This window comes from Capra hircus, chromosome 27, assembly GCF_001704415.2.
Source record: "Capra hircus breed San Clemente chromosome 27, ASM170441v1, whole genome shotgun sequence".
Lineage (NCBI taxonomy): Eukaryota > Metazoa > Chordata > Mammalia > Artiodactyla > Bovidae > Capra > Capra hircus.
Window position 1 is genome coordinate 12,276,278 of NC_030834.1, and position 21,936 is coordinate 12,298,213.

At 40.5% G+C, this 21,936-nt stretch overlaps 3 protein-coding genes across 4 annotated transcripts in view; 1 reads left to right on the top strand and 2 right to left on the bottom strand.

The window, feature by feature from the left end:
• Positions 1–7,221, bottom strand: part of DDHD2 (DDHD domain containing 2) — a 26,851-nt gene extending 19,630 nt beyond the window's left edge. The window contains exons 1-6 of one of the 2 annotated variants that reach the window (XM_018041794.1): positions 6,966–7,221; positions 5,525–5,752; positions 4,663–4,850; positions 3,783–3,872; positions 2,696–2,816; positions 315–404 (exon numbers count right to left, since the gene is read on the bottom strand). In XM_018041794.1, the coding sequence (XP_017897283.1) occupies positions 315–404; positions 2,696–2,816; positions 3,783–3,872; positions 4,663–4,850; positions 5,525–5,744 (709 nt within the window). In that variant the 5' untranslated portion in view covers positions 5,745–5,752; positions 6,966–7,221. The remainder of the gene's footprint in view (positions 1–314; positions 405–2,695; positions 2,817–3,782; positions 3,873–4,662; positions 4,851–5,524; positions 5,753–6,965) is intronic. The other variant, XM_018041793.1, reaches the window with a different exon arrangement.
• LOC108634068 (collagen alpha-4(IV) chain-like) lies at positions 6,273–15,889 on the top strand. The gene is made up of 3 exons (XM_018041764.1): positions 6,273–6,343; positions 6,639–7,739; positions 15,351–15,889. The coding sequence occupies exons 1-2, from the start codon at positions 6,273–6,275 to the stop codon at positions 7,465–7,467; spliced, it is 900 nt and encodes a 299-aa protein (XP_017897253.1). The 3' UTR covers positions 7,468–7,739; positions 15,351–15,889.
• The window catches only part of BAG4 (BCL2 associated athanogene 4), a 32,051-nt gene continuing 23,254 nt past the window's right edge, over positions 13,140–21,936 (bottom strand). The window contains exons 3-5 of the mRNA XM_018041795.1: positions 21,396–21,650; positions 20,742–20,996; positions 13,140–20,010 (exon numbers count right to left, since the gene is read on the bottom strand). Of these exons, the coding sequence (XP_017897284.1) occupies positions 19,525–20,010; positions 20,742–20,996; positions 21,396–21,650 (996 nt within the window). The 3' untranslated portion in view covers positions 13,140–19,524. The remainder of the gene's footprint in view (positions 20,011–20,741; positions 20,997–21,395; positions 21,651–21,936) is intronic.

Genomic DNA, 21,936 nt, shown 5'->3' on the forward strand with positions numbered 1-21,936 from the left:
ATGGTCATATATTTATGGTCCCCTTTAAATTTGGAATAGTTACAAACAGGACAATCACATTGTAAAACAATTTTATCAGACTTGAAGGCTTATTCACTCAAGAACTATTAGTTAAGAGTATAAACCTATTAGCCTAAGGAAGTTACTAGCACTTCAGGTCTAAGCTGGGAGGCTTTACTACCTTGCCACCTGTCTTCAGCTCTCCAAATCTTATTATGCAGCTAAGAGGACAGCCTAAGACAACACTATCTCAGCTCAGAGGAGCACTAACAGTCCCTTTACATGATCTAACCTGACACGCTTTGCAAACCTACCACACTGCACAATGCTTCGAAAGCGGAGATCACAAGCAGGTCCAATCCCATGGACTACAAAAACCAAGTGATCTATTTGTAAAGGTTCCCCTACAAGTGAAATTATAAAGAAAAGTTATTCAGTATAACTAGTCATGTATTCTAAAATCAAACATTCACAATAAGCAGGTAATAGAAATGGGCAAGTTAAAATATGAGCAGATTTTTTTTTAAGACACAAATTTTCCTATATTTCACTACTCAGTAAAAATATTGCAATTTTACTTTGTTTCTAATTTATCTCAAAAGTGTTTCTAATTTATCTTAAAAATATTTGGTTGGTGCAAAAGTAATTGCGGTTTTTGCATTGTTGAACTTTGCCGTTTGATATTGGAAAACATTGTTAATGAATGTGATCATGTTATAGATCTAACATATAGATCTAACATCTAAATGTGTTTTAATACACATTTCTCACCTTGTTTCTTTGCTAAGTGTTATTACTTGCTGTTTATTTTGTATTTATTTTAGACTATGAAAACGATGTTAGACAAAAAGCAAATTTGAGGGATTTTCTTAAATAAGGTCAAAATGGGTTGTAAAACAGCAGAGATAACTTGGAACAACAACAGTACATTTGGCCTAGGAACTACTAACGAACGTACAGCGCAGCAGTGGTTGAAGAAGTTTTGCAAAGGAGATGAGAGCCTTGAAGATGAGTAGCATACTGGCCAGCCATTGGAAGTTGATAATGACCAACTGAGAGCCATCATCAAAGCTGACCCTCTTAAAACTAACAAGAAGTTGCAGAAGAACTCAACATCGACCTTCTACAGTTGTTCAGCATTTGATGCAAATTAGAAAGGTGAAAAAGCTCGCTTAGTGGGTGCCTCATGAGTTGACCGAAAATTTAAAAACTTGTTGTTGAAGTGTCATCTTCTCTTATTCTGTGCAACAACAATGAATCATTTCTTGATCAGATTGTGACATGGGACAAAAAGTAGATTTTATACAACAACTGGTGACAGCCAGCTCAGTGGCTGAACCAAGAAGCTCCAAAGCGTTTCCCAAAGCTAAAGGTACACCAAAAAAAAGTCAAGGTCACTGTTTGGTGGTTTGCTGCCAATCTGATCCACTACAGCTTTCTGAATCCCAGCGAAACCATTACATCTGAGAAGTATGCTCAGCAAATCAATGAGATGCACTGAGAACAGCAATGCCTAAAGCCAGCATTGGTCAACAGAAAGGGCCCAATTCTTCTGCACGACAACACCCAACCCCACGTTGCACAAACAACACTTCAAAAGTTGAACGAATTGGGCTACACAGTTTTGTTTCATCTGCCATATTCACCGGACCTCTTGCCAACTGACTACTACTTCTTCAAGCATCTTGACAACATTTTGCAGGGAAAACTTTCACAACCAGAATGAGGCAAAAAAATGCTTTCCAAAGTTTGTCAAATCTGGAAGCACGGATTTTTATGCTACAGGAATAAAACTTATTTATTGTTGGAAAAAATGTGTTGATTGTAATGGTTCCTATTTTGATTAATAAAAATATGTTTGAGCCTAGCTATAATGATTTAAAATTCATGGTCCAAAACTACAATTAGGTTTGCACTAACCCAGTAAGTCAGTAAAAGAATTTTTCAGGATTTTAAAACTTTTTATTTTGAAATAACTGCAATTTTTACAGAAAACTTGAAAGAATAGTACAAAAAATCTCTTTTTCACACAGATTCCATACTTTAACATTATGTGTGTGTGTGTTCACACACATTTATTTTTAGAACCATTTGGGAGTAGGCTGCATACATCATCAGACTTCACATATCATATCTCTTTAAACCATTAATATTTTGTGTGTTTCCTAAGAATATTCTCTTGTATAACCACAGGGCAGTTACCAAATTCAGATAATTTTACATTGACAGAATACTTAAAAGGAATTTTATAATCCAGTTAAATATATTACAAAACCAACCATAAATGCCCCTAGTTAGAGACCAATGGATAACCATCAGGGTCCTACTGAAAAATAGTTTCCCTGGTTGAAAAACTTCAAGGACACAAGTTACCAGGAATAAATAAGCAAGCAGGAAGAATCACATTTCTTAGAATTAGGACTAAATCAGTTCATTTGTACTTAGTGACTTCCTGATTAGTAGTGCCCAAATTTTATCCATCCCACCATATATACTTAGCAACTTCAAAAGATATTTTTATACCTATTAAGAGTCTCACTAGATCAAGTAATACTAATCGTAACTTAGAATAAGCCCATTGGATTAAAGACCACTTTTTAAGCCTCAAGGTAATCAATGTCATAGAAAAAGGCCACAGTTTAAGTCATAAACAAGTATATCAGAAGATAAGAAAAAAATGAATGATTAACATTACCACAGTGAATGTCAACAGAGATGTTCTCAACCCCCCTCTTCACTGTTCGAGGTCGACCTTGCTCAGCAGGTGCTGAACCCCATTCATCGGACCCTGCAACTGGCTGGTAATGCACCATAAGCTTAAATAAAAAAGATCAGAGCAATATTTATTCTACATTAAAAACATCTTAATAAGTTCTCAGGAGTGGGGACAAGTCTTTCAAAACATAAAGTGTGAAAGAGAATGTCACTCAGTTGTGTCCAACTCTGTGATCCCATGAGCTGTAGCCCACAAGGCTCCTCTGTCCATAGAATTCACCAGACAAGAATAATAGAATGGGTTGCCATTTCCTTCTCCAGGGGAATTTCCCCAACCCAAGGATCAAACCTGGGGCTCCTGCATTGCAGGCAGATTCTTTACTGTCTGAGCCATACACACTCAAATCTCAACTGGAGTTTTGCCATGTAACTCCAATAGCTTGAAATGAGAATCCTGAAAATACATTAGGCTAATGTTGTATACTTTAAATATCTCACTATTTTATTTGTCAACTATACCTCAATAAAGCTAAAAAACAAAAGGAAAAAGAAAATGTTGATACATATCTTTCAACAATATCCTACACGTGAAAGATATGCCCACCTAATATGTCAGTAATCTTCTTAATCTACAATGACATAATTTTCCCTATGAAAACTCTCCTTGTAAGAGGTGAATCAGCAAACAATGGTAGTGGTTATGGTATTAAGTTTCATAATTGTGAATGCAATATAAAAATTTCCAAAGGTTATCCTATATAGAACCGCTAGAAAAAAGAAGCCACCAAGAATTAATTGCATTCTCTTTAGTAACTCAATTAATCTTAATCCTATCATTAAAGTGAAAGTGAAGTTGCTCAACTCTTTGAGACCTGTAGCCCACCAGGCTCCTCCGCCCATGGGATTCTCTAGGCAAGAATACTGGAGTGGGTTGCCATTTCCTTCTCCAGGGGATCTTCCCAACCCAGGGATTGAACCCAGGCCTCCTGCATTGCAGGCAGACGCTTTAACCTCTGAGCCACCAGGGAAACCCGATCCTATCATTAAAGGGCCTTAATTTGCTTTACCTTTGGATTGTGTAATATAATAATTTCTCTGTTGGGAGACTCCAATTTCTTTTTCCATTCATCCAGAGTTACAGCAAGCATGTAAGTTTCCTTAAAACAAGACACATTTCATTAGATTTCTCTAATGGCTTTTCTATTAAAATTGAACCTCTCTTCAAGAATATTACTAGATAAACAATTACAGTAAGAATATCTTACTCCAATTTATCAAATTTATTTTAATTCTCTTTAAATGACAACAGACACTAGTATAGAATAAAACAAAAAACAATCAACAAAAAATAATCATTCTGCTTCTATCATCTAGACTGGAAAAAACCACTATACACATTTTGATATATTTCTTTCAATGATATTAATGCATGTATATTATCCACAAAATTAGGATATTACATATAAAGTTCCTTCTCTTGATTTATCAAATTTATTTTAAAATTCTTTTAAAATTACAATAAGTAACAGTATAGAACAAAGAAAAAAATCAGTCCTAATTCCATCATCTAGACTAGAAATAATCATTGTTCACATTTTGATATATTTCTTTTAACAATATTAATGTCCTACTCCAATATAAAGCAAATTTCAGAATAGTTTCAGAGCAAGAAAAATAAAAGCAAAAATGAACAACTCTATGGTCATAGTTTAAATACTAACTGATCACCATTAGAGAAAAAATTTTTAAAGACATAAACAGTTTCTGAAATATTTTAAAATCTGAAAACTACTTTATCCTGAAACTGACTTGAAAAAGAAATGCCATAAACTGTGTTGCAGATAGAACCGAGCTCTCTTTATAAATTCACAAAATAAGTCACAAAGAGGAAGAAAAGATTATTAAATAAGAGAAGAAGAAAATGAGTAAAAGAGGTCAAAGGAATACCTCTAGAACTTGGCTGAAGCTCTCCGAGTATGGAACATACTTATTATCTTTGTCTCCCTTGTAAAACCAGGTACATCGTCTCACTTCTGAAGCCAGCTCATCCCAGTAAACAGCATACCGCATCCTCTCCCCCAAATGAACATCATATCTACCCCCATCAGTGGGAACAATTGTATTACAATCTTTTCCTATTGAGGATTGGAAAGGGGAAAAGAAGCACATAGTATAGCAAAATAAAATACAACTGCCACTCCCAAAATACAACTCTGAGTTATATGTTAAATAATGTTATAAAACACATGAATGATCCCTTTCTTCTTGGCTAAACCATCAAAATCATTCTTGGCTTTAATGAAACATAAAAAAAATAATACCCAAATTCTATTTTGCTCTTTTTCTGAGGAGAGATTATATATCCCTTAAAAAAAAAAAAAAAACTGTAAATAAGAAAGCTTTCCTGAATTTTTTGCTTAAGGGGTCAAAAGGTAAATTAATGACCTCATGATGATAAAGTACTAACCAGAATCATTCTTACTTCGTAACATAAGAAAAAACAAGTGAAAAAGTAAAGAATTCATTCTTCTGCAATATGACACTACCACCCACCACTCTTTATAAACAAAAACTGAACCATAAGAAACATTATTGGATAACTATGCAGAAATTACAATAGGCACTGTTTTCAAAATACAGACCAAATTCTTGAATATTATAAACTCATTGGACAATAATGCAGAACTTCAGTATTAAAATGCTATAGGAGATAACTAGAAACAGCACTCACTATAATAACTATCATATTACAGTTTTAAAGGAATGACAGTAAGTCCTCGCTTGTTACAAGTCATCACTTTTACCCTACCAGAGCTATATGCCTCTTCCAGCTGCTGTGAATCCTGTGAGTTGAAAGGAATCCATGTCTCCTTAGAATCTATTATCTTACAATAAAACCAATGAGGAGAAACTGGTTCATACAAACTGCCAGCATCCATGTCTAGGAGCTCAAAGGAACTACATGAATTTGGTGATGGAGATGGGTCTGACTGGGACGACTGTTCCTGCTGTGACTCCACTGATGACATTTCGTTCTCTAAAAGACAAAAGAAAACTTTCAGAAAAAAAATGTCCTTCTATTAACAGTGTAATTGTTCATACACACAGACACACACACAAAAAAAAACAGGGTTATTTTTAAGAGGAATTTCTGAAGGAAAAAAAAAACTAAGGCGGCCATACAATTTAAAATATAAATTAAATAAATTAATAGCTTTGTTTGGTTGGTTTCTGGTTTTTTTAAGGGAGGGAAGGAGGCTTTAAACAAAATGCTTCTCATAGTTAGACCAATGGGCTTTGCACTGATCTCCCAATACTCCCAGGAAACTATGATTTTAATTAAGCAAAACTGGAATCATGAGAAACGCATGGTCAAAATCTTGATTGCAAAAAATAACCCAAACCACTTTACCCCAATTTCCAATATAAATCTAGTGCCAAAGCCAAAAACATTTTTTGGCTTCAGGCTACGGGAATTACAATACTGAAAATAAAACTATTCACTTAAGATAACAGTCACTTCTTATCAATCCTTGCAGGGTGCTGAAGCACGGGCGATGGTACACATTTCTGAAAACGCGAACCCTCGCTTGGGACCACTGCGCGCACGCGCGCACCCACTCGCACGGTCCAGGTCTCAAGAGGAAAAAGGTAGCAAGTGACCTCCTTCCCCTAAGGAAGACTGACCTGTGTGTTTCCCCTTCACCGCTCGGCAAAGACTAACCAACGCTGCACAGACCACAAAAGGGAAACCCAGGCTCCAGCGAGGGGAGCGGGCGAGACCATCTCCGCACTCAGTGCAGCTGGACCGGGAACACCCGGCCTCCCTCTGAGCCGCCGCTCCCCGGCTTCCGCCACTTTTTATCTATTTTTCCCCCCAGCACGAATTTACCTCCACCACCTAGCGTGTCCCCTCTCCCCAGGACTCCGAGCCTCCTGCGACCCAGGTTTGAGACCTCAGGGCTCGCGGACGCCTCTCGCCGTCTCGCCTCCGGCCCTGGAGAGAGCAGCGGGGCGCGGGTGGAACCGGGTGACTTCCCGGCGCCTCCGGGAGCCGTCGATACCAAGCGGGCCAGGCCGCGTCCCAGGGACCGAGGCCACCCCCCGCCCCACAGGGGCTGGTCCTCCCGGGGGCCCCCTTCCCTGCCTCCAGGCATCGCGCCCTCCTCCGCCCCTGGCATCTCCATCCCGCAGGGCCTCCCAGCCGCTCCTTGGGTCGGGGGCCCGGGGCCCGGCCGCCGCAGACTCACCTGGCTGCCTCACAGCCTCTCGCGCTCTGCTGCCCTCGCTCAGAGGGGCACGACATGTCCCCGCGGAAGCCTGCCCCGCGAGCCGGGGCTGGGCGGGGCGGGGCGGAGCTTGCGGGCCCGCGGGATTCGCGCCAACACCGTTCTCCACCGCGCTCCCAGCGGGAGAGTTGCCAGCCGGCCGGGCTGCCGACAGCAGAGAGCTGAGGTGACGGGGAGCACGCCGTGGAGCTACGGCCGGGGCTCGGAGACCCGCAGGGGCGCTGGCGGGAAGTGTCGCGAGAGGTGGATGGACTCCCGCGAGATGTTATCCTCGGAACCCGCTGGAAGTCGGCGCGCGGGACCAGTGGGTGTTGCGTGCGGCGTGACCTCCGCTCCGAAGCCGCCTGCGGGTTCTCGGCATGAGGCAAGGGAAGTCTTTGGAAGGAAGGAACGCGCCCTGAGGCGTTACGGGTGGAAAGCCTGTCAACTCTCGGTGAAAGCAAGGTTCTTCGAGCAAGGATAAACGAGCCCAGCCTCTTCACTTTATAGAGAGGAAGACAGACGTCCTGGCCCCCGTGGTACCCCGGCTGACCTGCTAATGGCCAGGATGGTGCGAGGACGCTGGCATGCCACCCACTGCTGAAAAGTTGGGCAGGGAGCTGGCAGCAGCTGCGGCTACCCAGACCTTCGCTTCTGGGTGCTGAGAACACATACCATTGGCATTTGCAAGGGGAAGATCTCTGGGGCTTTGCCCTTCTCCCTGGCGTTTATTAGGATTTCGAGGCTGCCGGAAAGGTATGTTTAAAAGATGTTGAGGTGAGCTTGGCAGGATTCAGAAGCCGCAAGGGAGGTTGGAGGTGATATTTTTGTCTAAACAAGATGACATGACTGAGGTCAAGAGTTTAAATGAATTTCCTAAGTAGTAGAGCTGCGCAGATCTCCTGAGGATTTAGTTTTGTGCAAGACCTCAGTTCCTTTAGGCCTACAATACTTTTCTGTTTCCTAACTAAATTATAGGGCAAGGGTTTGGGGGATGTTTGTCAGTCTTATTTCTTCAAAAGGGAGAAAAGGGAAACTAAAACAAATTTTTGTAACATATTCTCTTACGGTTTAAGCCACACACAATTATCCACAAGTTTACTTATACCTTCTCCTCAAATTTATAACACCTGAATAGCTTCAGTTCTCTGCAGAGGATGAAGAAAGCCAGTTACTAGGATGCTGTTAGATGACTAATGTAACTAATAACAGTAGCTAGCTTTTACTGAGCTCTTAACCATGTTCTAGGTACAGTTGTAAGCATTTTACAAGTATAATCCCATTTAATTCTCACAGCAACAGGGTGTTGTAGGTTATCCCTATTTGCAGAGGTGGTTAACATGCTACCGGCAAGTGATGGAGCCAGTACTAAAAACACATGCTGTGTCATCTGAGCCTGCACCTAAGTAACTTAACCTAAAATCACAGGTGATAGAATTGGAACTTGAGTTCCAAGATCCTTTCTCCAAATCCCTGATGCAGCCTACCAGGTGTTCTCAGTTGTGGGGGGAGGCTCTCAGTACCCTCTATACTGTAACTGTTGAGAACCCTAGACAGGGTCTATCATGATTCAGTGTACTACATGTTACGACAGAAATTTAAACACTTAATTTGAAAATAAGAATCCATTTTATGTAAATATTTTTGTGGGAAAATATTTTCCAGATTTTTTTTTAATCAGAGAAAAGAATATTGCTTTCATTTTTGTAAATTTCTTTAATGTCTGGCTTAATAGAAACCCATTGGATTCTTGTATTTGCCTCTGCGTTCAACCTGTTATTAATACAACTTTAGTTTTGGTTGAACTACAATATATGAAGAAGATGCAGGCTCACTGAACTGTGTAGATGGAGAAGTCTAATAGCCTTTTGAGATAAATTGTGGGATATTCTAATACTACACTAAAATTCAACAAATGGTAGCTCCTTAAAAGTTAGTTGCCACGGGGATGATCCAGAGAGATGATATGGGGTGGGAGGTGGCAGGGGGGTTCAGGATTGGGAACTCATGTACACCCGTGGCGGATTCATGTCAATGTATGGCAAAACCAATACGGTATTGTAAAGTAAAATAGAGTAAAAATAAATATTAAAAAAAAGTTTGTTGCCCTGTGGGATCTGAAAACTATTAGTGAATTTTTGTTCTCTGATACATTAAAACCCATTGGTTTATTCTGTACTTTAAATGGATCTTTTACTCTTGCATGATTGATGACATCATGCATTGATTTGGAAAACAGTTCACTGAGCTATGCAGTCTTTCAAATGTTAACATATCTCATTTTTTTAATTACCACCAATCTAATTAGAAAAGCATTTTAAGTATTAGGAAGCATCAAGCTCAAAGAAGATAAGTTTTCCAAAATTCTTTTTTCTTTAAAGGTCTAATTTCATCATTAGCAACAAATACTGTCAGTTGTTCTGCCAAATACCTAAATCTGCATAGCCACAGTTTGTGTGTTATTTGTACTTTCAAATAAAAATGATGTTCCATGAAAAAGAGCAGCTAGTTATCAAGTCCAATATGTTAGTTTCATGTGCGTTTTCCTCACAAGACCAGCTGCGGTATTGTGACTTACGGGAAAAACATATATTGGTCATTCAGATGTGTGAAAGTGAAAAGTCGCGCAGTTGTATCTCTTTGTGATAGTCCATGGAATTCTCCAGGCCAGAATACTGGAGTGAGCAGTCTTTCCCTTCTCCAGGGGATCTTCCCAACCCAGGGATCAAACCCAGGTCTCCCATTGCAGGTGGATTCTTTACCAGCTGAGCCAAAAGGGAAGCCCAATACTGGAGTGGGTAGCCTATCCCTTCTCCAGGGGATCTTCCCAACCGGGGTCTCCTGGATCACAGGCGGATTCTTTACCAACTGATCTATCAGGGAAGCCCCATTCAGATGACTATATATATTCAATTCACAATTCCTAGCTCACAGCTCTCCAAACCTTTGGACTTTAAAAGCAGTGGGATAATATTTGAACTCTCGTCCTCAGGTCCTAAAAATACCTCAGGGAAAGTGACTCTGAGACAGAAAGAGGGGGAGCTGCTTCTCTGGAGAATCAACCATGTGATTAGAGGGTAGGAACTTTCAGTCCCAACGCCCAACCTCTGGTGGAGGGCAGAGGGGTTGAAAGTTGAATTAGTTGCCAATGGCCAATGACTTAGTCATGCCTTTGCAATGAAGCCTCACTAAAAATCCAGAGGCCAGGGTTCAAAGAGTTTCCAGGTTGGAGAACACCTGTGGAGATTAGGGGGACCCATGCACCTGAGAGGGCATGGAAGCCCCTGCCCCCTTCCAGCAGGCCATGCCCCATCTCTCATACCCTATGTATAAACTGGAAGTCTAGTAAATAGATGGGTTTTCCTGGGATTTGTGAGCTGTCCTGGCAAATTCATTGAAGCTGAGGAACAAGTCATGGGAACCTCTGATTTCCAGCTAGTTGGTCAGAAGCACAGGTAATGACCTAGATGTGTGACTGGCACCTGGAGTGGAGGATATGGTCCTGTGGGGCTGAACCCTTCACGTGTGGAATCTGATTCTGTACCCGGTAGACAGCTTCAGAGGTGACTTGAATTCTTGGACACCCTGCTAGGGGTTCAGGAATTGCTTGTTGGTGTGGGGAGGTCTCAACATACACACTTGAAATTGGGTCTGGAAACCCTTTCTCACCAGCGTAGTTCAGCCCGCAGAACTGTTTCTTGCATCCTAACCATTTTGTCACATAGAATGTCAAAAAGGTGTGAACTCAAGGGTTAAGAGTTAATAAAATTAATAACTTACTCTCATGAAGTATGGAGAAGGCGATGGCACCCCACTCCAGTACTCTTGCCTGGAAAATCCCATGGACAGAGGAGCCTGGTAGGCTGCAGCCCATGGGGTCGCGAAGAGTCAGACACGACTGAGCAACTTCACTTTCACTTTTCACTTTCATGCACTGGAGAAGGAAATGGCAACCCACTCCAGTGTTCTTCCCTGGAGAATCCCAGGGACGGGGGAGCCACCAGGCTGCTGGTGGGCTGCCGTCTTTGGGGTCGCACAGAGTCGGACACGACTGAAGCGACTTAGCAGCAGCAGCAGCATGAAGTATATTTTTAAGTGAAACTGGCTTTTTTTTAACAAATGCATGACAGTGGACAATACAACGACCGATAGCACAATTTGTTTCCACTGCCTTAATTCCTGGAAAGACACCAGGAATTTTACCCACCACTGATTTTCCATCAACAGAGCAAATGGCAGCAACACAGCAAAAAAGGCAAATCGTGTCCTGGTACTATTAGGAAAACAGTTTTCTTCCTGTGACTCTTAAAGGGTCTAAGACTCCCAGCCTCCATGGACCACCCTTTGAGAACTATACAACAATTAAATGTGCCTAATCTCGGGCTTGGATCAAGAATACCTACCCTGAAGGAGTTCACAGTCTCAATAGGAGAGACAAGCAGGTAAACAAATACATCTTATCCAGTGCTGTAACACAGACTAGATACACCAGGAGTTACAAAAGAGGGAGTAATCAAATGTCCAGGCATACCTCTAAAAGTTCTCATTCAGTAGGTCTTCAGTGGGATTCAGAAATCTGCATTTTAAACAAGCCCTCTAGGTGATTTGGAAGCATAGGAGAAGGCAATGGCACCCCACTCCAGTACTCTTGCCTGGAAAATCCCATGGACAGAAGAGCCTGGTAGGCTGCAGTCCATGGGGTTGCTCAGTCAGACATGACAGAGCGACTTCACTTTCACTCATTGGAGAAGGAAATGGCAACCCACTCCACTGCTCTTGCCTGGAGAATCCCAGGGACGGGGGAGCCTGGTGGGCTGCCGTTTATGGGGTCACACAGAGTTGGACACAACTGAAGCAATTTAGCAGCAGCAGCAGCAGATCATAACACAAAGTATAAAATAAATAAATATGGGTCCATTCAGATATAAAGAAATACGTAAATGGGAGACAATGAACAAATATACCTTGCAGGGAGAGTCTAAGAATTAACCAATAAATACTCTGAATGAGTTGGAGGATAACTCCCCACCCCCAAATGTATAACTGCATACGGGGACTTTCTTCCAAAGAATACAGCTTGGAAGCAGCGGTGGGGGTAGGGGTGTGGGGGTGGCGCAGAAAGACTGTAGTGGAGAAACCTGACAGGCTCTACCTGAGCCAGGTGATGACAGTTAAGATCAACAGGATAAGCTACATCGATAGTACAGCCATTTGATATCTGATGAGAAAGGGCACTCACCTCTGTGGTCTTCCTCCCCAAAACACAAGCCCCAGTGTGATCAGGAGAAAAACATCAGACAAGATAAATCCCAGTTGAGGGGCATTCTATGAAACATCCGACCTGCACTCCTCAAGACCATACAGGTCATCAAAAACAAGGAAAGTCACAGGGGTTCTCCGGTGGGCTGGTGGCTATCCACCCAAACCCGGATTCAATCCCTGGTCAAGGAATTGAGATTCCACACGTCTCACAGTGAGGCCAAAACAAAACAAGGAAATTCTGAGAAACTGTCATGGCCAAGAGGCTCCTAAGGAGATAGGATGACTCAATGTAATACAGTATCATAGGTGGGATCCAGGAAGAGGAAAACAGTGTTAGGTAAAAACAAAGGAAATATGGATAAAGTATAGACTTTAGTCAATAAGAATGCATCAGTACCGATCCGTTAGTTGTGACAAATATACAACACTAATTTAACATGTTAATAATGGGTGTAGTGTATGTTGGATCTCTGTATACCATAATTCCTCTATAAATCTAAACTATTCTAAAGTAAGAAATTTATTAAAATAAATAATAGAAAATGAGCAAAAGACACACAGGGACATTTTTACAGAAGAGGAAATATAACTGGCGAATAAGCACAAGAAGAGGTTCAACGTCGTTAACCATTAAGGAAATGCAAGTTAAAAGCACAATGAGGTATCATTACACACTGATCAGAACGGTCAAATTAAAAAAAGTGACACCACCAAATGCTGGCAAGCATACAGAGAAACTCCCTCACTGCTGGTGGGAATGCAAATGGTACAACCTCACTTTTAGGAAAGTCTGGTAGTCTCCTAAAAAATTAAACATGCACGTATCGTATGACCCCAAACGGCACTCCTGGGCATTTATCCCAAAGAAATGAAAACCATGTCCACACAAAAACCTGTGCATGAATGTACATAGCAGCTTTATTCATAATAGCCCCAAACTGAAACCACCCAGATATCCTTCCACAGGTGAAGGTTGACCAAAGGTACATCCATATCACAAACTACTAATTAGCAATAAAAAAGAACTACAGATACAGGAAACAACTTGGATGAATGTCAAGAGAATTTTGCTGAGTGGGCAAAAACCCCAATCTCTAATGATCACATACCATACAATTCTATTTCTGTAACGTTCTCAAAATGACAAAATTCAGAAATGGAGAACAGATTTGTGATTGCCAAGGATTTAGTGTGGAGGGAAAGGGAAAGCACAGGTGGCTGTGAAAGGTCAACAGGAGGAACAGCGGTGGCAGCGGGACTGTTCTGCATCTTGTTCCGTATCAATGTCCACATCCTGGTGGTGACATGGCAGTGAAGCTTTGTGAGATGTGACCATTAGAATAAACTGGGTAAGGGGCACAGGAAAGCTCTGCATGGTTTCAGAAAACCGTCTGTGAACTAACAAATTACCTCAGAACAAAAACTTTAGTTAAAAAGATACAATACAGGGCATCCCCTGGCAGTCCAGTGGTTAGGGCTCCACACTTGCATTGCTGAGGGCTGGGCTTCAGTCCCTGGGGGGACTAAGATTTCCACAAGCTGCTCAGCACGGCCAAAAAATAAAGAAAGGAAGATTACAATACAGTTGGCACCCCTATCCATGAGTTCCACATTCACGGATGCAGCCAACCATGGGTTGACAATATTTGGAAAGAAAGGAAAAAAATTCAGTCAGGTTCCAAAAAGCAAACACTTGAATTTGCCACACATCCAGCAACTATTTACATAGCATTTACATTGTATTTACAACTATTTACATATCATTTACATTGTATTAAGTATTATAACTAATCTAGAGGTGATTTGAAGTATGTGGGAGGATAAACCTAGGTTTTATGCAAATACTACACCATTTTTATATAAGAGACTTGAGTATCCATGGTTTTTGTACTAGAACCAATCCCCCACCCATACTGAGGGATGGGACTGTATCCCTAGTTATTCTGGATTTCAGAAAAACAGTTATTTTTAGTATCATTATGTCCCATGCAATATGTGGAACACACTGATACTAAAAGATGAGTTGTTGTTTATCTGAAATTCAAATTTAACTGAGAATCCTATATTTTATCTGACAACACTACCGTTGGCATTCTACTAGGGTAACGTGTATACTGTAAAATAAAAGAACATTTAAGAGTTGGCTAGAGCAAATGTGCTCTGATCTCAGAAACCCCTAAATCCTCCCTTCTCAGTAGCTGGCGTCTCCTCTGCTCACATTTTGTACTGTGTGCTAACCGTCCACCACTTGTGATGAGAAGAGCCACATAGAGTGTAAAACCCTCCTTTCTCCACAGAGAAGTAAAAATTATCCAGACAGTCCTTCCTTCTCAATTTCCATTTAAAACAGATATTCTAAGAAAAAGTATGAAAAAATAATTAAGCAATAGTCATGAAGCATTTTCTAGAAGCAATTTTGAGTCTCCAGTAGAACAACAATGGTCTCCAGTATAAAAACACAACCAAGAACTAACAGACATCTGAAAAAAAACTCTAACATGAAAAAGATGGCAATCTAAAAAGAAAGGGAAAAGCAATTTGTAGGAAATTCATTATTCAAGATGAAACAATTATCAACAAATTACCATTAATGTTCTCAGAGATATAAGATGCTACACCCACAAACAAGAGCAGAATCACATAGAGAACAAAAAATTCCTAGAAACTAAAAATATGGTAAATAGAAATGTAAAATTCAGTGGTGAGTTGGAAGATAAAGGTGAGTAAATCTCCCACAAAGACAGCAAAAAGGCAGAAAACTGAAGTGAAAAGTCAAAGAACCAGGCTAAGAAATCCATAACAGAAACAGCAAGAATTCTACAAAGAGGTAATGGAAATGAGGGTAGCAGAGGGGGAAGAGAAATAAAAAACCCGAGAAAATATTATAGGACTTAAGGGCAGGTATCTCCAGAATGAATTATGCCCAGGAAAATGGACAAAAACAGACCCACACCAATGTTATACTGCTAGGAAATTTCAGAGGGGACAAAAATAGCCTACAAGCTACCAAAAAGAAAAACCAAGTTTTAAACAAAGGATCATGAAAACATATTTTCAAATATGCAAGATATTTAAAAAATTATTTCCTACAAACCTTTTATTCAGAAAGCTACTGGAGAACAGGCCTGACCAAAATGAGGGAACACACTAAGAAAGAGAAAGACATAGATTGCATGAAAAAAAGAATCCAGCAGAAGAGGTAGAGAGAATCTCCAGGATGAACAGAAGACACCAGAATGTAAGTATGCACCAAGAACACAGCCATTCTCCCATCAGAGGGCCCCCAGAGCACAGCTTCTTCAGGAGCCTGAAATTGACCAAATGTATCTGAGCATCTTAAGAGAAGATTTAGACAAATGATGGTGGGTTTAAGGTCAAATTAGTGATAGGTACATCAGCAAACCAAGTAAGACAAACGATTCATTCCAGGGAAATTCATTCATTCACAATTCCAGGAGTTGTTCAGGAAAAGTAACCAGTTTACTACATGAAAAAGCTCTGGTCAGCATTACATAGTATAGTAACGAACAACAGAACTACCATATAAGTGGCTGGAGAAACTGGAGGGAGGAGGGCTGCAATGTGTATATGGCACAGGCAGAGACCTGACCAGCATCTTCTACAACAGAAAACAAGAAGAAACAGCCTAAAATTGACAAAGGAAGAGGGAGAAATACAACTGTGTTATTAAAAACACTGGGACTTCCCTGGTGGTCCAGTGGTTAGGACCACACTTTCCACCACTGGGGGCCACAGAATCATCATTCCCTGGTCGGGGAACTAACATCCCACAAGCTGCACAGTGCAGCCAAAATTTTTTTTAAAGGTCAAAAAAACATGGAGAGAATTTTTTTAAAAAACTCAATTGAAAGTGGTTACTTTTGTAGAAGGAAAAATGAAAGTATGACAGAGAGCTCCTTTTCATAAACTTTAAATTGCTAGCTTCTATAGAATTATTTGAGTCTTTAAACTCATAACTTTTTTTAAAAAGAAAAAAAAGATGAAAAACTCCAGTCATCAAGTACCATCCCCCAAAAAACTTCAATGCCAATTTAATCTATATTCTTCAACTTAAAAATCTTCCTACCTCTAACGGTATTACATTAACCAGCTAAAAATCAGTTTTAAAAGCCCTATTTTTCGAAGCATTTGGAAGAATTCCCCACCAAGAATGTAGAGACTAGTCCATGACACTGATACTTCATCAGGACTTACTTGTGTAAATGTTTATACTGGCGTTTGTATTTGCAACAATAGTGGTTATTATAAAAAAGAGATAGTTGTGTTTAACATGCCAGATTTGGGTAACTTTATTCAAGATTTTCACAAAAATTATCCTCAAAGTAATATTAAACTTAGACACTTTTTAAAAGTCCAAATTTGAAATATCAAAAACATTTTGAATTCAGTCTGGAGTGAATACTAAGTCAAGAACTGAATCAAATCCACACAAAAAAATGAACACCAATTTTCCTTAAGTTCACTGTATTTTCTGGAAGAGGTTGCCAATTTAGTTTTCCTTTCCTTGACACTGGCATTTAGAATCATTTTAACATGGTTTACATCTTTAAGTTGTAAGTCTGTACTTATCCTGAATATCTTATCATAATTAAAACTATAAATCCAAAAGCAATAGCCCTCCCTTAAGAAGGAATCCAATTAATAAATGTAGAAGGACTTCAAGAAACAAAGTCACACTGGAACCTCACAGTGGTAATCGACACAAGCAAGATCTGCCAATGGACTAAAAAATGAGTGGGCTGAAGTTTAAGCAGAAATGGGACATTTGCATAGCTCACATTATCTCCAGCAAACAGTCACTACAAAGGAAAACAGTAAGTTTACAGTAGTGATTCCTAGACACCGCCTTAGGTAGTGGCTAAGGTTAGTAACACCAGAAATACATCACCGCATCAGGGGTCATAGATACACTGTCACAGATCAGAGGGCACTATGATGACATGACAACTAAATTCAAGGCAGGATCCTGGACTGGATCCTGAAACAGAGAAACGGCATTAGTGAAAAGACTAAGAAAATCTCTACTTTCCAAAACTCTACTTTAGTTAATAGTATTGTATCAAGGCTAATTTCTTAACTTGACAAATGTTGTACACTTATGTAAGATGTTAATATAAAGGGATTATTAGTGAAGAGTATACAGAAACTGCTGTTTTTACAACTCTTCAGGAGGTCTAAAATTATCTAAAATATTTTTTTAAATAACTGTTAAAAAACACACACACACGTCTGTGTATATAAATAAATCAAGACTTCAGGGAAACTGCTATCATGGGCACTCAGTTAAAAAATAGTGTTCTTGCCTGTATCAGTCATTGTCTCACTGGTTTATGAGCTTTAAGGTTCTCCCCCTTCTAATATTTGTTTCAACTTTTTTCTTAAAAAAGCCTTTTTTTAAACATTTCTATATTAGGCCAAAAATAAAAATCCTTGAATAAAATTGGCACCATATTATCTCATAAAATCAGTCATATCAACCTAAGACCAGTCACTATTTTTACTCTAATTGTTCTCATCATATATGTGTATTGGTTTTGTTTTTTTTTTTTTAATAAGGAGAGAAAATGGCTGAAAGATTTGTTTTCTTATTAATAGGCCTGGCAGTCAAGAGAGGAAAAAAACACTATCACTTGGATATCTTATTAAGAAACAGCAGTTTTTCCAATAACATATTATATACTGGAACTCACTTCAGATGTAAAAAGTAAGTTATCTACCTAAGTCTCTTCTACATGATAGCTTAGAGCTACCCAAGCAAAGGGCTTCCTGGTGGCTCAGGAGTAAAGAATCCTCCTGCAAATGCAAGAGACGTGGATTTGATCCCTGGGTCGAGAAGATTCCCTGGAGAAGGAAACAGCAACCCACTCCAGTATTCTTGCCTGGAGAATCCCATGGACAGAGGAGCCTGGCGGGCTACAGTGCATGAGGTCACAAAGGAGTCGGACACGACTGAGTGACTAAACCACCACCCAGGCAAATCCAGCTAAGACCTTTTCAGTATCCCTTTCTTAACTCTGGCTCTGAAGTGACTGTTTTTAGGGGTGATAAACATCTTTTTTATATAACAGGCAAATATGTCTACACAATTTATTCTAGGGAAACAAAGCTAACCATCACATCTGCCTTTAAAAGAACATAATTTCCCACTCTGGCTGTGGCTGATTCAGTCCCAGAGCATGAATCCTCTTTTACCCTCTGCATATCTTACTGTACACTGGGCAGATAAACCGAGCTTAAGTCCACTCATAGGGATCTTGACAGTGAAGCTACTATTTTAGACGGAGAATAGCATTCCCAAATGGTTGTGCCTATTACTTTTGCAGTGACTGTTTCTCCTCGGCATGGTGTTTTTATTTGTGTTCATCACATTGCTCTGTATGGAAGTAGCTGTAGTAAAAAGATAATGAGGTGGCGGGGGGGGTGGATTTCTAAGTGGAGCTTCATCCAAATACAACGAAGAAAGCAAAAAAAGAATATGCCCACATTTTCATTCCTATAGCCATGCCATTTCCAAATTAACCTTCTGATAGTAACAAGAAAAATAGAAGTGGTAAAACTCTTAACCTGATAATCTGTACAAAAGAGGAGACAATCTACCTCAGAAACTCATTACACGGTGCAATATATTCAAGTGGTAAAAGGGTACAAATTATCCAGAACTGCCATACTATCTGGCTGTCAGTACAGTCTCTTGAGTAATTATATTAAACATATTACTACAAAATATACCAAGAAATAGAGAATCATACTATATTTGTGAACTGCAAATAACAAAACAAAACAGAGGTCCAAGGGGGCTAAAGTCCAAGCTGTAATTTACACACAAAGTGTATGGTGAAAGCAGTTACCATGTACAAAAATGTGACAAGTTATCCAGATGTTTTAAAAAAACAGAGCCTGTCCAAAGAACATCCAGTCTTATCCTGTAGGTTTCTGAGGAGCCTGTTACATAAGGTGAATTCCCCTCCTGCTGATAAGAAGCAGCTTGCCGAGGACACCCATGTATTTCTTACTGGGCGAGTCTACTTGGCAATACCGATAACCGGAGAGCTCTCTCTTACATTCACTGGTCTGAAAACAACTCATAACCCAACTGTTCTTCCGAGTCCTTTACCAGTGTTTCAAGCTTTCTATCAAAGGAAAGTTGGAATGTATTGCTTCTTGTTGTCAACAGGCATTTCAAAAAGAGGGTAATGAACCAAAATCAAGAGTTCTTTGGTCGAGTTAGTAACAGGCTTCCCCTTTGTTCTAAATCCCTTCATAATCCCTTTTTTTCCAATTTTTCCAGTATGGCCTGGATTTTACAAACCGCCTCTTTCCTGGCCTGCCGGACAGAGTCCTGGCCCCCAGTTTCAACTGAATCCAGTTCCAGGAGTTCCTTGGTTAGCATCTCTTCCAGAAGCCAGTAGGCTTTGTCTGTCTTTTTTCCTACGAACTCTTCTACTTCTTGCTCAAGATACTGGACCTTCTCCAGCACATGTATGATTTTTTTAATGCTTGGGGGAGTCCCTTCATCTGAAGATAAACACTCTTCAGCAAGATGATTACCCTGGTCTTGAGTGCTGGGATGTTCGTGGGTGGCATTACCGTACAGATGAGGCTCAGCACTATACTGGACCTGGGAATCCAAAAGCTCCGAACTGTCATCATTCACTGATCCCGAGGACTCGTACTGATGGACACTACATGGAAAGTTGTGCTGGCTCATGCCCTGGTCTGGTTGGCTGTAGGTGTAGGAGGAGTCCTTGGAGTGGGAGAGCAGAGAGGGGAGAAAAGCTGTTTTAATGGGAATCCATCAGCATCAGATTTGTTAGCCCCCATCTTCCACCTGACCAGGAAGGTACATGAAAAGATTCCCCACCAATAAAACTGGACAGCCCTCTTTAATAATCATTTGAGGAAAATACAGCTCTGAAAAGATAAAAGGCAGAGAATTCCTGAGTATACAGGCTGGAATCTACCCTGAGGTAGGTCTTCATCATGAACACCTCATAATCTATCTTTATCACCTCACAATCTGACCAGTGACTTAATAAATGGGAATCAGATAGTCTGTTCCCCTTGAGAGAGAAAACCTGAAGACAAATCTTAAAAAGGAACCTGGCCACAGGCAAATAATGTTCAAGTATACAGTTTAATAAAACCATGCTATTTCTCATTGGTTTTGTCTTCTGTCTGGAGATGGAGGTAACAAAATCTAACCTTTGATTTTAACATTCAGATAGTATTACAACTAATAAGAAAATGAGCACTTTCCTGTCTTTAAGAGGAACCTAAAACTGCTCTAAAATATAGTCTATTTTAAAAAAGACAAAAAAGAAGAAGGGGGGACTAGACTACATAAAGTTGTAGGTGGTGGCCAACAGCTTTTTGAAACTAGTCCCTCCATTTAACACAGGCCAATGCGGAGAAATCCCATATTGTGCTCTCTCGATCACCAAACACTGAAAGAACAAGGTTCAGCAGGCCTCCTACCTTAGGCTGTGGGGGTGGCGGTGAAGGAGGTGGCTGAGGAGAGCCACTGGTAGGCCACGATGAAGTGCTCTCATTCATGTAGAGACTCCCCGGTGGTCCTGAGGGCGCAGCTGAAGGCCAGGGGTACCGGGTTCCCATTCCATAAGCACCTGGAGGAGCCCATGAGTCCTCCTGGGGTCGTACGGGTGGTCCTGGTTGTGGAACACTACGATTACCATCCCCATAAGGGTAATGGGGTACGCTCATTCCAGGGTTCTGGGTTGAGAGGAAGGAAATATGCTGGTCATTGCTAAAAAAACACTTAAAGAAGTAATGAAAACATTCTAGTGTAAACAGATCCTGAGCTGCCTCCTCTCCGCTTAACAGTATACTTTAGCTGCTACAGGGTTAAACTGGGGTGTTTCTAAACAGCTGCAATAACTTCTCCAAGCCTACAAAAGCTTGGTTCCAAAGATATCAGGGGCAGGTCTGGTGACCGTCAAGCTCAGAAGGAATAGGGCCTAAACTTTAACAGCACAGAACTCCCTGTGAAGTGAACAGAAATTCCTAAAATATTTAAAAATATAAACCTAACCTCTTGAAGTGAACAGAGAAATAAACCTGGTACCATTCATTAACAGTTAAAAACTAAAAAGACAGCAGAAGAGTGCTCACCTGTGAAGCAGGATATCCCGGAACCTGCCCCCTAAGAGGGGGCGCTTCAGTCTGGCAGTCCTGCTGGGGGTACATCCAACGGGAGACCGGGGTTGGGCTGTTGCCAGGTGAACGGTAAGTGCTTGGAAGCTCTGTGGAGTAATTGGTCTGAGCATACCCAGGGGTGTAATAGGCCCCAGGGTATGAGGCAGTAGTTGTCCCTGGGCCAGTGGGGTATGGGGGGCCGTATCCCCCATTTGTGTAAGAATTCAAACTCTGGAAAAAGCAAAGTTGGGAGAGAAGAGATGAATGAGTACAAGAGCTGAAATGCCCTCACTTTGAGAACTTTGGGAAGAAAGGAGATGAGTAACTAATGAAAATAACTACCTAAGCGACCCTTTAAAGGTGTTCTTATATTATTATTGTATATATATATTAAACTCAGATTATCACTTTAGAGTCCGTGTCATAACAATAGGAAGGTATATTGTGATGAAAGATGAAGTAATAGCCTTAGAGCAGTGCTTTTCAACCTTTTTCATAAGAACGCCTGACAGTTACA

Excerpts from the sequence above, each read along its gene's own strand:
- LOC108634068 (XM_018041764.1), top strand. The coding sequence starts at position 6,273 with ATGGTACACATTTCTGAAAACGCGAACCCTCGCTTGGGACCACTGCGC. Across the intron at positions 6,344-6,638 it reads CGCGCGCACCCACTCGCACG|GACTCCGAGCCTCCTGCGAC; the intron begins GTCCAGGTCTCA and ends CCCTCTCCCCAG.